Raw genomic sequence first — 16,181 nt, 5'->3', positions numbered from 1 at the left:
AGACCTCCCCAAGGCCGCAAGGTGATTCACCTTAAAAGAGAACCCTAAACCCAGTTCCTGGCACAGGGTCAGTGTCCCCTTGGTGGTTATTAACTGAATAAATGATGGAAGGACTAAATGAATGAATTCAGGCAATATTGACAATTGTTGCACTGAGAGTGAAAATATTGCTTGCCTGCTATGTCCCCTAAGGACCAAAAAGATTCTACAAGGAATCACGTTGAAGGGATTTCACTAGTTATGATTAGAAATTACTTCCTTGCACCAGTGGGTTGAGAAAAACAAGATATAATACAATGTAAGGTCCTTTATTCTTATTGTAGAAAAGCATTCAGCTCAAGTGATAATAATAGCATTTCTTTTAAAAGCAATCCATGGTGATGGTATTATTACTCAACCTCTATTCAAAATTCTTAAATGGTCCCCATCTCTCAACTTCCACCCCAAGCTGGGTTTATTTGATTTTGCTTTTTTTGTAGCCCACGCAAACTTGCCTAGTGCTTCTGGATTTTAATTCAAAATCACTCAAAGAAAAAGTTGACGATATTGAGATCAGAAAAAGAGATCTAAACCTCACCTAGAGCATCACGGCTAACAAGGTGCTTTAATGCGCCCAGATCTTAGGACGGCAAAGCAGGAAGGGAACACTGAGACCAGGTGGCTCGGAGGCGGCAGGCCGGCTGGCAGACACGCGTTTTTTTGCTCTGCTCCACCGCCACCCCGAGTGTTTGGTAAAATTTCAATTGGTTGCCATCCTTTAACAAGTAGAGAGCTCTTACATGAAAGTCTAGATTTCTGACTTCTCTTAAAAATTCAATAGGTCTTGCAACAGGGGCCCCGCCTCCCCATGTGGCAGCAACTGGCCGGGACTGAGAAGTGGGTGTCCCTGAAGAGGGGCGTGAACTCCCCAGGTGACCACATCTCTACCTGGCCAGCTTCACTGCTTTGTGTCATGTGCCTGGTTCCTGTAGACACTGAGTTTGTAACCCCTGAGCCTAGTCTAACCCCCTCATTTTGTGGATGACGAAACTGAAGACCAGGATAAGACGTGCCCAGGATCAGCGAGTTAGCAGGGGCAGGCCAGAGCCCAGCCACCCTGACCCCACCCTGCGGCTCCTTCTCCTGGCCTTCCTCGTGGAGATGCAGAGGTCCAACTGCTCTGCAGTGGCTCACCTGTGGATGCGGCGCCGGGAAAGCGGGCCAGGGCGAACCAGCCGATTGTCAGCAGCACCTTAAAGGAGACGTCCGGACCGTGAGCCGCTCTCATGCTGGCAGAGCGCTCCCTGAAATAAAAAAGCACACTGAGTCAGACCTGCAGCCTCCCCAGGCTGGAGTCGGTTTGTGGGGCAGACACACACACAGAGACAGGGCCACACACACACGCAGAGGTCGCGCCAGTATGGGCATACTCCAGCCGGCCAATGCAAAGTCCTCAGCTGCCATGACTCAGGGCTGGGCAGATCAGGTCATGAAAGCCCTGTCACTGTCCCGCCTGTGTCCTGCAGCTCAGAGACTCGGTGATGGATGGAATTTCATCCTTGGCGCTCGAGCTCACTACCCTCCAGAATGAAGGGCTTTTTTTTCCCCCTTAAGTTAAAAACAGAGAAAAACAAAAAATATTCCCACTGAACATGAGCTGGAAAATAGATGCCACCAACTTGCCGTGTGATCTCAGCTGATCTGATTAACCTCTCTGGGATTCAGTTTCCTAATCTGAAAAATGAGGATGTGGACTATAGCTGATTTCTAATATCAGTCTGTGCTTCTAAAACAAGTCTTGATGATACTATTGAGATCCTAAATATGATGCCTGTGTGTTATAAACCCTTCTAATATTACCCATCCAAGAGGAAGGCAGGGCAGAGATAGCTAATTGTCTCCTAATACCCATTTTTCCCTGGAAAAGAACCCCTGGGTTTTTATCTGGGCACACAGCCACCTAGAATAAAGGCTACCTTCTCCAGTCTCTCTTACGTTAGTTGTGATCTCGGAATTAAGTTCTGGCCAATATAGTAAAAGTACAGTGTGTGAATTCCAGGATATGTCCTTAGGGAAAGCAGGAAGGCTTTCTTCCCTCTTTCCTGCTGGCTGGAATACGGATATGATGCCTGGATCTTCAGCAGCTATCTTTGGCCTTGTAACGGGAGCCATGTGCAGAAGATGACAATGCAGAGAGTAAGAACCTAGGCTCGGACCCTGTGGAGAACTGAAACAGCCCTAGACTGTGAATTTATTTTTATGTGTGACAGAATTAAATGAATTTTATTACATTCCTATTTTACAAAAGCCACTTTTCTCCCCCTTGTACTCAGATAGAAGGTGAATACGGGAACCTGTCTAGATAAACGTCAAGACAGGAACTTTAAAAAAAAGTTCCCCTTTCATAATATAATGCCAATTCCCCTTTCATAATATAATGCCCTTGGAGAAACATCTCTGTCTTCAAGTCCTGTGTGCCGCACAAGAGTGCTTAAGGAGGGGCTTGGGGAGTGGCCAGCTCCAGCTTCCATGCCCACGTCCCCAGGTCCTCCCCAGAGCATGACTGTAGTCATGCCTGGAAACAAACAGATATTCTCCCACACTGAGAAAGAAATCTCTCTCATCCCACACAGGCTCCTCCCTTTGAACGAGCTCAGGGACAAATCTGATCATCTCTGACCTTTCAGCTCCTGGTGAAGCACTTTGTGTGAGCTCGGCAAGAGGGTCTGAAACAGAGCACCCTGGCCCTGTGCCTGGTCCTTCCCGCACAGGTGCGCCGGGGAGGCCGGGGGAGGGAGGAAACCATACTCGCAGCGTCAATGCCCGCAGTGTCCTCCTGGCGGGCACCCTGCCTGGCCCTGGCCTGATATGCCGAGAACAACAGGACCCATTCTAGTCGCCTCTGCAGGGCCGCTGATGTCAGGCGTCACAGCATCTGGGAATGGCGCCTTTCCCATGGGCCCCAGAAGAGGAGTGTCTGCTTTCATGCTCTTTGCAATAAAAAGAAGGTGACACCGGGACAGGAGTGTTTTGTGGCCCTCGGGGAAAGCCAGAGCCCAGCTCTCGAGTCTCCATCTGTTTAGAAAAACCAAAGGTAGTCTGCTCTTTGCTGCTGAGAAGCCCCAAATCAACCTGGGGCTCCATCAAGGGAACCCAAACTTTGGGCCGTGAGCTGGCAGAGGAACGTGGCCGGCACCCAGGGTGGAGGCACCCGGGTGCGGGCGGCAATCTGGGTGCGGGCGCCCCTCCCGCCTTAACTGCCGGGTGACCCTCATCCAGACATTCCCTTCTCTGGGCCTCGACTTCCCGTGTGCAGAGTGGAAGGCTGGAGTACAGGGAATTTGTGGCCCTGACATCTTCTGACCATTTCAGAGACAAAAAAGGAATCACTTTCGGGATGGATGTAAAAACAATTCCCACTGGCAGGATACTGCTCAAAACCTCTTTTCCCCAACATTCAAGAGAGAGACCTGCTGTATCTGAGTGCCACTGGATACAGAGAGGTCCCCCTGCTCCAAAGAGGTCGCGACCCCACATTGCTGGGGGTGGTCCTCCGTGAGTGGCTTCCAGGGCCTGAGTACAGAAACCTCGAGAAACCTTCTGTGGCCGTGAATCCCAAAGCTTCTCAACTTTCACTTGGGAATTCTTCACCAAGAGAGGACAGCTTTCTCAGCTGGCCACTAAAAGCTCTCTGGCAACACGAGTTAGGGTTCAGCTTCTCCAGCTGGCAACATACAGTCTTGAAAGGGTTCCCAGCTGCTGAAGGCCTGCGAAGAGTGCATGGTTGGCTAACGATGCTAGAAGGCTCCGCAGGAAGCTGCTGGCTGGAGGCTGGCTGGAGGCTGCCCTTGCTGGGTCCCGATGGTCCTGAGCTGGGCTCTTCCTTACAGGGTGCGGTGAACCCCTCTGGCAGCCATTTGGAAGAGGAAGGGCCGGCACCGCGGGATACTCCACAAGGCTTCACAAGAACAAGCTGAAGTTTTCCAGGAGCTCAGCACCTTCCCGTCCAGCTGCAGCTCCACGCCGTGTCTGCCAGGCCTCCCAGGGGCGTGGAGGGGCAGGAGGAAAAGCAGGGATGAGAGGCGTCGCCTGCTACCCTCTGTCTCCGGGTCTCCTCGCTGCTGCCATCACACGCCAGGGGCTGGGGCTTTGCTCTTCCTTCAGCTGCCCTGGGGTAGGACCTGTCACCTGCAGAGAGAAAGGAGCACAGGTGTTATTCAAGCCTCCAGAGAGGCCCCTACATCTCTGGGGCAGCAGCGTTAGCAAGTCCATGCCCCCTGGCATCCCCGACCCCAGGGGGATGTGGGTTCTCCATGCCTGCAGAGCCTGCAGAAGCCAGAACTTTCTTCAGGGATTATCATTAACTACCAAATGTAAAGAGATAGCTAGTGGGAAGAAGCCCCAGAGCACAGGGAGATAAGCCTGGGGTCCACCTAGAGGGGTGGGATAGGGAGGGTGGGAGGGAGACGCAAGAGGGAGGGGATACGGGATATATGTATACGTATAGCTGATTCACTTTATTATACAGCAGAAACTAACACACCATTGTAAAGCAATTATACTCCAATAAAGATGTGAAAAAAAAAAATTAAGAAAGGGAGTAGGGGGTAGTGGGGAGGGTCAGTGTAAGGTCTGAGGCTGGGGGTGAGATGGACTGCAGGGTGATCCGGAAGCCAGTTTGGGGTAGGAGACAGCACAGTAACAGCCGTCACTCTCCCTGTCACACCCGCACTAAGGCAATTCTCATCTCATGCAAACCTAGACGAGGCCCGGCTCAGACCAGCAGGACACTGTGGTGACCAGGAGCGCAGGCTCCAGAGTCTTCTATCCCAGCCATGCAGTTCACATCGGGGAAAACCGTGTGACCACTTGGGCCTCGCCTTTTTAATCCATAAAACTGAAATAATTGGGACTTCCCTGGTGGCGCAGTGGTTAAGAATCCGCCTGCTAATGCAGGGGACACGGGTTCGAGCCCTGGTCCGGGAAGATCCCACATGCTGCGGAGCAGCTAAGTCCGTGTGCCGAAACTACTGAGCCTGCGCTGTTGAGCCCGCGTGCCACAACTACCGAGCCCGCGTGCCACAACTACTGGAGCCTGCGTGCCACAACAACTGAAGCCTACGCACCGCAACAAAGAGTAGCCCCCGCTCGCCGCAACTAGGGAAAGCCCACGCACAGCAGCGAGCACCCAACGCAGCCAAAAATAAATAAATTTAAAAAAAAACTGAAATAATGCATCTTAAATTCCAAGGTCACTGTGAGGATCAAACGAGATGCTCTATACAAAGATCATAAAGCTCTGGGCCTGACCGGTGGTCAGTGCTCAAGCTGTGGGAGCTGTTGTTCTGAAGGATACACAGCACGATGGGTGACCGAGCCTGGGAGATGGAGCTGAGAACCTGGTTAGAGTTCCAACTCCGGCCCTCACCAGCTGTGTGACCTTAGACAAGTCACTCAAACTCTCTGGGCCTTCGCCTTCTCATTTTTTAAATGGGAACAATAATACTACCCATAACCGGGAGTGACTGTTATGCGGCTCAGCTGAGATCGGCTGGCTCTAAAAACACCAGCTCATCTATCTTGGTCTCCAGATTATGTCCTGTGAGTGGTACAGAAAACAGTCAGATATGAATCCTGCCCCCCACCCCCAAGCCCGGAATATCCTACCGTCAAGAGGAGAGAGAGGCAGGAACACTAGGCACTATATTCCAAAATGACCAGCTGCTCACTTCCTGGGCAAAGGGAGATAAAAGAGATGGTACCACTGTCCAGACAGAACAGTCTGGACATTCCTTCTTTGCCTCACTGAGCGGAGGTCAGGGGAAAGATTTGATTTCAGCCTAATGGATCTGGACACTTCCTTTATGATGGCACATGTGTATATAGGCCACTCTGTCTCCTGCTGAGACAGGGGGGGCTTTGGAACAACCACACCCTCTTGAAATCTCTGAGACATAGTTTGATTGACTTTTATGCCACTTAATGGTTGAACCTGTTACCGGCTGAACTGTGTTCCCTCAAGAGTCATATGCTGAAGTCTTAACCCCCAGTCCCTCAGCCTGGGACTGTATCTGGAGAAGGGGCCTTGACAGAGGAAATGAAGGTAAAATGAAGTTATGTGGGTGAGTCCTAATGCAGTATGACTGGTGTCCTTATAAGAAGAGGAGAGCAGGACACAGACACACGGAGGAAAGACCACGTGAGGATGCTGGAGGAAGAGCCCACCTGCAAGGCAAGGAGAGAGGCCTCAGAAGAAGCCAAATCCACTGAAACTTTGATCTTGGACTTCTGGCCTCCAGAACACTGAGAAAATACATTTCTGTCGTTCAAGCCACCCAGCCTGCGGTACTCTGTTACGGTAGCCCTAGGAGGCTAACACGGCATCCTTGAGTAAATTCGTTAATCCGTCTGAAGCTCGCGGCTTTCTCACCAGCAATGCCAGTAATGATAATCATAGCAAACACTAACACCGCCTTTTGTAGGTGTCAGGGGCTGCTTTATGCACTTTTCGTCTACTGGCTAATTGAGTCTTTCGTAGCTCGGTGTCGTTATTAATCCCTAGTTTACGGATGGGGAAACTGAGGCACAAAGAGTGTCACTTTTCTTTTGGTAGCCAGGGTACACAGCTAGTAGGTGGCAAAGTTCAAAGCCTGCTCTCTCCTTCGGAAACTTGCTTCCAATTCCTAAAGATTAAATGATTTGCAATGTCATCGCAAACTAAGAGAACGTAGGAGCTGGTAGGATAGTGAGAGGAGAACCCAGCTAGCACTTCTCCAACTTTATTGCACGCAGACATCCCCTGGAGAGCGGGCTAGAATGCAGATTCTGATTCAGTAGGTGTGTGGTGGGGCCTGAGATTCTGCTGAGGGTCACAGAGCCAGCAGGGGGCCCATCCAGGATTTGAACCCAGGAGGTCCGGCTCCAGAGTCCACGCTTCATAAAAAAGGAACAATAACACTACCCCCACCTACCTCCCGGCCAGGCACAGTGGGAGGAGGCAATGTTTGATCTGAGCCGTGTGGACAGATTAATGATCCTGACAGCAAACCGGGGTGAAGTTTGGGGAAGCTGGCGAGAATCTCCCTCCAGCTCTCTTGCAGTCAGGAAAGCACTGGTGTTCCCTTTCACTATGACCTAGGTTTCTTGTTCACAGGCCCTAAAATCCATGACGTGGTTCCTGGAGGGCCCAACGGGGCTGGTGCAGGCTGGGTTCACCTGCACAGGCTCGACTCAGATCCCTCTCTGGATAGGAAACCACAGGTCCACCTCAGTGGCTACCAGAAACCACGGAAACAGGAAGGCAGAGCCCCAGGAGCTCGTTCCCTCTCGACAGAAAGCTCCCCTGATGAATTGCAGAACCCCCTCCATAACATTCCCTAGCAGGGCCCCCCCGCTCCTCTCCTGAACCAAGCAGTGGGCAGCCAACTCCCTGGTCTGCCGGCCACACATCCCAGCCCAGGCCCAGCTCCCCCCGGAAGAGAAAGGTCACCTGGTCCTGACGCAGCATCCCCAGGGAGAAGGAGGAGGCAGGAGACAGGGCAGCCCAAGCATCCTTCTGGATCACAGAGAAACACAGGAAGCGTCCCAAGTCTGGAGAACGCTGGCAGCCCTGAGCCCTTTCTCAGTGTGAGGCTGCTATGCTGGGGATCCCAGGGACGGGGACCCCAGGGACAGGGACCCCGCCCCCCTCCTCAGAGAGAAGCATTTAGAAGACCCTTGGCTTCTGCAAATCAGAGCATCTCCCAGGGTACCCCGTGATACGTGCTCCGCTGGCATGAGCGACTCCTTTCTTTTGGAAACATACCTGCCCCGGGGACCTCTCTCATTGCTGCAAAGATCAAAAACCTTCCCCAAAGACCAGGGACGTTCCAAAACCTGGTCTCTTCTCCAGAAACTGGGCTTCTAATTCCTCAAGACTAAGCCACTTGCCAGTTAGCGTCAGGCTCACAGACCACGTGGGGGAACTTGTTAAAATGCAGATGCCCATCCCACAGGTCTGGGGTGGGGTCTGATTCTGCATTTCCAACCAGCTCTCAGGTGAGGCTGCTGCTGCTGGGCGGTGGGCCATGCTTTGAGTAGCAAGGATCTCACACAATCCCACCCTCCCCATTTTACAGATGGGCAAACTGAGGCCCACAGTGCAGAAGATTGTTGCTCATGATCAGGAGCAGTAAATGGATAGGAAAATTGCCATCTGACTCCAAAATATGGGACATGTGTCGCCTTCCCTGCCACCCTGCTTGCCTGGGAGGACAGGGAAAGGGGGGGAAGACTGGGCCCATCTGTTCCTGCCCCGATTTCAACTGAGGGTTTAAGTCACAGTTTGGATAGCCTCAGGAACACTTTATACTTCCATAGAGTCTTAAATTATCTTCCCCAAACAAAATACCTCCTTTGATAGGGGAAATCCCCAGTGGGAAGCCACCTGCAAAGCCAAGGAGGAGAGACACTGCAGTTCCCTGTGATATGAGAAATTCACCATCACGGACCACTCCCATTCCCAAGCATATCTGAACAAATCCCGTCAGGTCCTGCTGTGCTATCAAATCCAAATCTCTCGTCTCATCACTGAATCAGCTACCAGAGCTGGGAGCGTCAAAGCCTTCACCCATTGCAGCTGGGAAGAAGGCAGCTCTGAAACCAGTCTTCCCTCCTGTTCATGCAACACACGTAGCCTTAGCATCCCATGAGTGGGCACTGTGCTGGTCCTGGTGGAAAAGGAAGGTTAAGAACCCTGCCCCCAAAGAGATCCCCCGGTCCCATCGCCCTAGGCATCAGGCATCGCAGTCTAAATGATGAGCCTGACCCTCCCAGCAAACCAGATGTTTCCTAAGGAAGAGTTTCTCATTGACTCGCTTGAGGTTAAACCCTGGAGTAAACAGTTTAGCAACAATGACATATCTAACTTGCCCTTTTGCTTAGAGCTGTGCTGTCCAATACAGTAGCTGCTAGTCACTCGTGGCTATGGACATTTACATTTAATTCAAATCAGATACAATTAAAAACTCAGTGCCCCGGTCACACTAGGCACATTTTAAGAGCTCGATCGCCATTGGTAGCTCGTGGCTACCGTGTTGGGCGCGCAGATCTGGAACATTCCCATCACTGTAGAAACTCGCGATTTAGAGCCTCAATACTCAGAGTGGTTTAGAAGATCAAACGAGAGCTTCGAGATGGTTAGGAGCAACGGTTCTTATGGTGGCGTCCCTGACTCCCCCTGTTAGAAACGCAGATTCTCAGTCCCACTCCAGACCTACTGACTTACTGACTCAGCCGCTGGGGGTGGGCTCAGTGTTGTAACAAGCCCTCCAGTGATTCTGACGTTGCTCAAGTTTGAGAGCCACTAGTTCAGAGGGTCAATTCAGTCCAGAGACACTTGTCAACCACCAGTTAAGTGTCACTCGTGAATACCTGACGGCTCATTGGCTAAGCATGCAGGCTGCGTCACAAGATCCAAGTTTAAGTCTCAGATCTCCCACTTAAGAGCCCTGTGTGGGGACTTCCCCGGCGGTCCAGTGGGTAAGACTCTGCGCCCCCAATGCAGGGGGCCCCGGTTCCATCCCTGGTCGGGGAACTAGATCCCGCATGCGTGCCGCACCTAAGAGTCCACATGCTGCAACTAAGAGTCCGCATGCCGCAACTAAGAAGTCCGCATGCTGCAACTAAAGATCCTGCATGCCACAATGAAGATCCCTCGTGCCACAACTAAGACCTGGTGCAGACATAAATAAATAAATAATTTTTAAAAATTTTTTGAAAAAAAAGAGCCATGTATGAACTTGTCCATTCATTTAACAGTCCAAGGCTCTGTTTCCTCAGCTGTAAAATGGGGGAATCCTTCCAGCTGCCTTCTGGGACTCCTGGATGGGATGGAAAGATGCATGCCACGTGTGTGACACAGTGAGTGGTCCGCCGGGCCGTAAGATGCCATAATGTCAGTTTATCACCATCATCCCTGACTGGTTTCTGTTCACTGCCTGATGCAGCCGATCGCCAGCCTCGCTCACTAAATGAGATTTTTAACCTCTTTCACGGACAGATTTGTAGCACTATGCCATCCCCTGAGAGGTACCGCAAAACAAGAGATGCTTCCGCAAAAGCTTGACCTAGAGGACTTTACATAGGGAGCTCGCGCCCAGTGTTACAATGTGTTTTTGTAGTGGGGGAAGAAACACAAATATGACTTAATGGAAGCCCCACCCTGGGCTCTGGGCAAAAAGTCCTGCCTGGATAATGTGAAGGGTGGCAGACACAGCAGGCCAGAGTCTTGGGTCCTGAAATAGGAAGCTTTCTTATTAGAAAGAGTACAGACAGGGTGGAGGGGGAAGGTGGGAGGAAGTCCTTTCGGTTGGCAATTTGGTTCCTTGTTTTATTCCACGAGGGCTTGGCCTTTGCCTAACGTTGAAACAAAACAGAGCTCCCAGGCCCGTGAGCCATGGCCGCTGGGCCTGCGCGTCCGGAGCCTGTGCTCCGCAACCGGAGAGGCCACAACAGTGAGAGGCCCGCGTACCGCAAAAAAAAAAAAAAAAAACCAGAGCTCCCGAAAGGGAAGAGGAAGGAGCTAGAAAAAAATAAATAAGAGATGACTTGTGGACACACCCCAGTATTAAATGACCACTTCTCTGGGGAATTCCACGGATGAAGACACGACACCTGTTGTGTGAGGGGGGATGTTAAAAAGGTGGTGAATGGGGAGAAGGAAACAGTACCCAGAAAGCATGGCCACTGACATGGGCATTCTTGGTCCCAGACTGTTACACGAACCTCCTACTGGCCCCCCAATGGACTCGCGCATGCTCTGTTGCTTCCTTGATATAAACATTCTTTCTCTGCCACAGTCCTCCCAGCTGCCATGTCTGACCTTTGGAAATTGACAGTTTGTTTTAAGATTCCATTTCTAATCCCCCTGAGGAATTCCCTCTGGCCCTAAAGTCTATAGCAATTGCTTCTTCCTCTGCCTTCACAGCTTAATGATCAAATCTTTCTTTGAACTATCTCCTTCTCTCTTTGGGGCTCCTCAACGTTTCCCACACTGGGCAGAAGGCTCCTTGGGGGCAGCCTCTGTGTAAACCCATTTTGTCTTTTCCTGCAGCCCAACACACAGGTGGCTGCCCAGTGGACGTAGACAATGAGCGAATGGGTTTGCCCAACGATCGCTGGAGGAACAACCCACTTGGCTCTTTGCCTGCTCTGCAACTTTTGGGCTCTGTGTCCAATGCTCTCTGAAAAACACAGGTGGGAGTATGGAAGCAGAAACTGGAGGCATGTAACAAGCTGATAAGTTTTTAAATCATAACTCTTTAAAAAAAAATCTTTCAAGTCCTCAATTGAGGAAAAAAGAGTAACTTCCCTCTTAAAACTGGTTTTCTCCCCCAAGATCACGAAGGAAGAGGGGAAGTCAGATGACTGATGTGGGTGCATCTTCCCAGACTCACCAAGTCCAAGGCCAGCCCGCCTCTGCCGCTGTCTGAGGTGACCAGAGGCTGCAGCGAAGGGTCCTGGCCCCTTCCACCAACCCCAGCGCTCTCTGGAGAGGGCACTGCCTACTCTTCAAGGTAATCCAAGCATCCCGGCATCCCTTACCCTTAGTCCCAGGCGTTAGACACCTGACACCCCCGAGCCTCCTTATTCACAGGGGAAGTCCGGCCCCTTGCTTGGTTCCTCTTTCCTCCGGGGTGTCTGAGACTCCTCCTGGCCACCTACACGCATCCACAGATCAGTCCTGTCTGCCCCGGGATGCCCCAGCCACTGAGCTCGGGGCTGAGCTGAGCAACGAGCAACATCTCTGCCCCCCGCCGGCTGAGCCCCGCACCGCTCCCCTACCCCCCTGCCGCAGGGGAGGCGAGCCCACTGCTGCCAACTTGGTGCATGGCGCTGGGGTGAGTCCCCACCACGGGAGCTGCCCGTCTCATCGCACAGAGAGGAAGAGTCCGCCCTGTCACGCTCCCACAGCCAGCTGCCCAGGCTTCCAAGGTACGTATTAGGTTCTTTCAGTGTACACAGGTCCGGGCAAAGCCCTCTGCTAGGGCAGCTGGGTCCCCCTCTACCCTGTTCCTTTGGCCCCAACATTGAGTCCACAGGGCACGTGATGCTTTCTCCCAGTACAGGACTGCTCTCCCAGGAGCCTCACTGCCCTTCCCTGCCTTTGAGCATCTCTCGGGTCTTCCCAGTGCATCCGATGGGTCCACAGATAAGCGAGCCTCATCTGGAGAGACAGGGTACGTTCCACCTGTCCACTCCAGCTTCCTCAACCTCTTTAGCCTCCTTACACATCAGCGGATGCAAGTAGGTCTTTGGGGACAGGAGCTGTCACCTGACCTCAAGGACAAGTTGACCTGGGTCTCAACTCTGGCTTTGCGGGGCGTGATCCGCAGAGGGCACAGCAGCCCTGCTGGCTGGCACTCCTCTCCTTGCCAAGGGAAAGCTTGTCAGGGAGCCCGGGATGCTGCCCGGCTACGGGGCGTTTGTCCCTTGCGCCCCGTCCTGGGCAAACGCCGTGAAGCCCAGCCATCAGAGCCCTGTGCCCCCCGCGGCTGGCAGCTGAAAACTGAAGTGATGCTCAGAGCAGCCCGATCGCAGAGTTCAGCGACCCTCAGAGGGAAGCCTCTCCCGGGACCGAGTCAGGACCTGGAGCTGCCCAAGGCGAACCATTGGCTACACACCTTCCGCGCTCATTTTGTGTGCTCTGCTAGCGGGTAGGTGACTGTAGCAACAAACACTTGATCCGTTGTGTTCTCGTAACTGAAAATACTAGCGTCGGCAGTTGGCTTGGTACTTCTCCTGGCCTGAGTTGCCCTATATGTGCCCGCTTGTGTCTGAGGCTCCAGAAGGATTCCTGTGACATGCTCCAGCCCCTTCCTCACCACCTCCTGGGGTCTTCTGCTGGCCCCCTCTGACCCATCCTCCACACTAAGGGGTGCCGTCTCATTCCCACAGATAGCTTTATTTCAAAGAGCATTTTCCCCTGCTAAATAAGAGTGAGGGTGCAGCCCGTGCCGAGGAACGGCAGAGACGAGCAGAGCGCAGGATCCGGTTCCTGAAGCACCTTCGGCGTGAAGTTAAGGAGTTTGGACTTTATCCTAAAAGCTTGGGGGGCCCCTGGCAGAGTGGAGGAGCCAGGGGAAAACATGTATTTTATAAAGATGCAGCTGGCAGGGACGGAGGGGAGGGACGGGCAAGAATGGGAGTGCAGCCCGGAGGACTCCGCCGGGGTTGGATTAATTCCACACATATTTATTGAGTGCCTACTGTATGCTGGTTCTAGGCACTGGGCCACAGAGGAAACAACTCAGGCAAAGACCCTGCCCTGGGTTAGGTTAGAGCTTAGTCTAGGGGTGGTGGTGGGGTGGGAGTAGAGAAGGAATGAAGAGCAAATAAACACACCCTGTGTGTGTCCCATGATGTTAAGAGCCATAGAGAAAAGTCTTGCAGATAATGTGGGGAGAAGCTGCTATTTCATATGGACAGTCAGGGAAGTTCTCACTGAGAAGGTGCCACACGAGCAGAGACCTGAAGGGACAGGGCAAGGGTGCTGTGAGGACATCCAGGCAGAGGGACCCAGCAGGGGAAGCATGCCAGGCGGGAGCAGGAAGCCAGGCGCTGGAGCTTAATGGGGAGGACAGAGGATGGCAGGGGACCACACAGCTGGGGCGGGGGTGATGAGAGAAACCGCGCCTCTCATCACAGCAGGGCCCACATGGCTCAGTGCTTCATCAGTTATCCAATCGGGGGGATTGACTTAAAAAGGACCTACTGTACAGCATAGAGAACTATATCCTCCCTCAATCTCAGTCCCCCTGGTTCAAGCGGGGCTGACTCACCCACCTTGGCTCCCGAGGTAGATGTGTGACCCAGCATGGCCAATGATATGTTCCTTTCCCTGGCTGCTGTGATTGGCTCAGGGATGGTCACGTGACCCAAGACAAAGAGAGAGGGCATGGAACTATTGGGACAGCTGGTTCTCGTCCTACCATGGCTGGCAAGCCTGGAATCGCTGGGGCCATCTTGGCCTCTGTGCTGGGAGAGCCTGCCTGACAATGAAGCTTGTACATTGGAAGGCAGAGCCTAGAGGTGGAGAGAGATGACACCTGAGTACCCAGACCCAACTCTGCCTGAAGCTAGTGCTGTCCCTGGACTTTTCAACTACCTGAGCCAATACCGTTCCTTTTTGTTTAAGCCAATTTGAGTTGTGTCTTTGACATTTGCTATAGAAACAATCCTGACTAATAAGGAACAAAAAGGGAAGGGCAAGACGGAGGTTAGTTCTTACAAGTCTTCTTGCTCTCATAAGATGTCCATTGTAATCCATGAGGCCTCAAATTACTTTGTTGGGGAAAGGGACTTCCTTTCTCCAATTGTAGCAGGTCCCCCAAACATGCGTGTCCCTTGGAAAGGTGACCCACATTCGGAAAAAAGAAAGTCACTGCCACCACCATGGTCTAGGACGTTCCTGTAGGATTCCATAAGAACCATCTAGTGGCCTACCCCCCATCCCCACCCCAATCCATCTTCCACAGACCAGCCAGTCTGCCAGGTCACGGCACATTTTTGCTTCAAACCCTCTAATGGCTCCGATCACAGGTAGAATGAAGTCAGAACTCCTCACCCAGCCTGGCCTCCTCTCCAGCATCCTCTCACACCAGTCTCCACTCCTGCCACGTTGGCCCCTTTATAATCTCCTCTGAAGACATCAAGCTCCTTCCTGCCCCAGGACCTTTTCACATGCTGTCCCTGGAATGCTTTCCTCCACTCCAGCCATCCTCGGGTCTCAGTTAAAGCCCAGACGGAGTCAGCCAAGATGGCAGACTACAAAGACCCTGAGTTCACCTCCTCTCACGAGCACACAGAAATCACAACTATTTGCAGTACAACCATCGATGAAAAGCCCTGTTCTTAGAGATGCGTTTCCTGACAGCTTCTTCCCATCTGAAGAAGGTCCTCTCGGACAGTACCTTTCACAGTGTCCTCTCTTCACTTGCCACAGTTTATAATCATATATTTGCTTGTGAGTTTGCTTACTGTCCATAAGCTTCCTGCAGGGGGGGAATGGGACCACTGGTAGTGCCGCGCAGAGTGTGGTCCAGGAACTAGCGTCGTCAGCATCACCTGAAAGCGTGTCAGCCACGCGGAGTCAGACTTGCTGTTTTCTGTGCATCTCTTTCCATCTCCCTTTTCCCCCAGGAGCACTAATATTAACCAGTAGGGCTACCAAACTCAGGACAAAGGAGGTAGACTGTGAAAGGTTCCTCAAAGCACCGGGGGCGCCAGAAGGCTGACGTGAGAGCCCTGAGACCAGCGTGTGGCCCACGGGGGAGCCCCCTGGGTTCGGACACAACAAGGAGCCAATGTGCTGGCACCTGCTGTGTCTGGAAGCCGGGCTGGAATGTCATGAGGCAGGGCCTGGCAGAAGTTCAGAGAGCGCAGCCTTCCTCCCCACTCCCGTTCTCAGGCTCACACAAACCCAGGAAGGGCAGAGACAGAGAATGTTTGCACAGCAGATAGACTTTCTCCACTCCTCTCTCTGCCCGCCAGACCAGAGTCGAAAGAGCATGCTCGATTCTGGTTCAAGTTTAGGCCAGAGTCCGCCTTTGATCTGAGGGGCTTGTCTTTTCCCGGGTTATTTATTTGTAGAAAGCACTCTGGTTTCCTACTGCTTCAAATACACCTATAGGAAACAACACGAGGCAGCGTCCCAACCGGGGTTTGTTTTACTGCCCCGTGTGCCCCTGGCTCCTGGCGCCCGGGATCAGTTACCTGTATTCCTGCACACAGGTGTGATTCGCAGCCTTGGGCTATGAAACAAAAGCCTGTGATCTTGGGGGGGGAAACGGGCTCTGATAAACCTGAAGTGACTAGAAATCAGCAGTCCTGGCTATCCTGGGAGACTCTGGGCAAGGCTCCTCCGGGCCTCCGTTTTTTATTTTCTGTAAAGGAAGAGCCAGGGAAATGTGTATTTTCGTGCTTATTCAGAACTGGGTCCCGCACAAGGGCTGTAACAGACGTGAATGAGGATGGACGGTGCCTGCTGGGAGATGCTCCTGGAACAGCTCTGAGCTCTGGGGACCCCCTGCTTCACCACTAGGGGACCCCAGGGCTCCACATAACTGCTTCCCCCAACACTTTACTATGAAAAATTTCAAGCCTACAGCCAAGTTGAAAGAATTTCACAGCAAACACCAACATACCCATGACCTAAACGCTAC

The 16,181-nt window shown here is 52.4% G+C and overlaps 1 protein-coding gene across 6 annotated transcripts in view; it reads right to left on the bottom strand.

Annotated features, from left to right (window-relative positions):
- CEMIP (cell migration inducing hyaluronidase 1) overlaps positions 1-16,181 on the bottom strand; it is a 163,688-nt gene that overhangs the window by 72,700 nt on the left and 74,807 nt on the right. For 3 of the 6 annotated variants that reach the window (XM_060293760.1, XM_060293762.1, XM_030878471.2), the window contains 2 exons: positions 3,450-4,167; positions 1,174-1,283 (listed from right to left, as the gene is read on the bottom strand). In XM_060293760.1, the coding sequence (XP_060149743.1) occupies positions 1,174-1,267 (94 nt within the window). In that variant the 5' untranslated portion in view covers positions 1,268-1,283; positions 3,450-4,167. The remainder of the gene's footprint in view (positions 1-1,173; positions 1,284-3,449; positions 4,168-16,181) is intronic. The other 3 variants (XM_060293763.1, XM_030878467.2, XM_060293761.1) reach the window with 2 other exon arrangements.

The sequence above is a fragment of the Globicephala melas genome, chromosome 2, assembly GCF_963455315.2.
Source record: "Globicephala melas chromosome 2, mGloMel1.2, whole genome shotgun sequence".
NCBI classification, from domain to species: domain Eukaryota; kingdom Metazoa; phylum Chordata; class Mammalia; order Artiodactyla; family Delphinidae; genus Globicephala; species Globicephala melas.
This window is presented reverse-complemented; position numbering and strand designations above follow the sequence as displayed.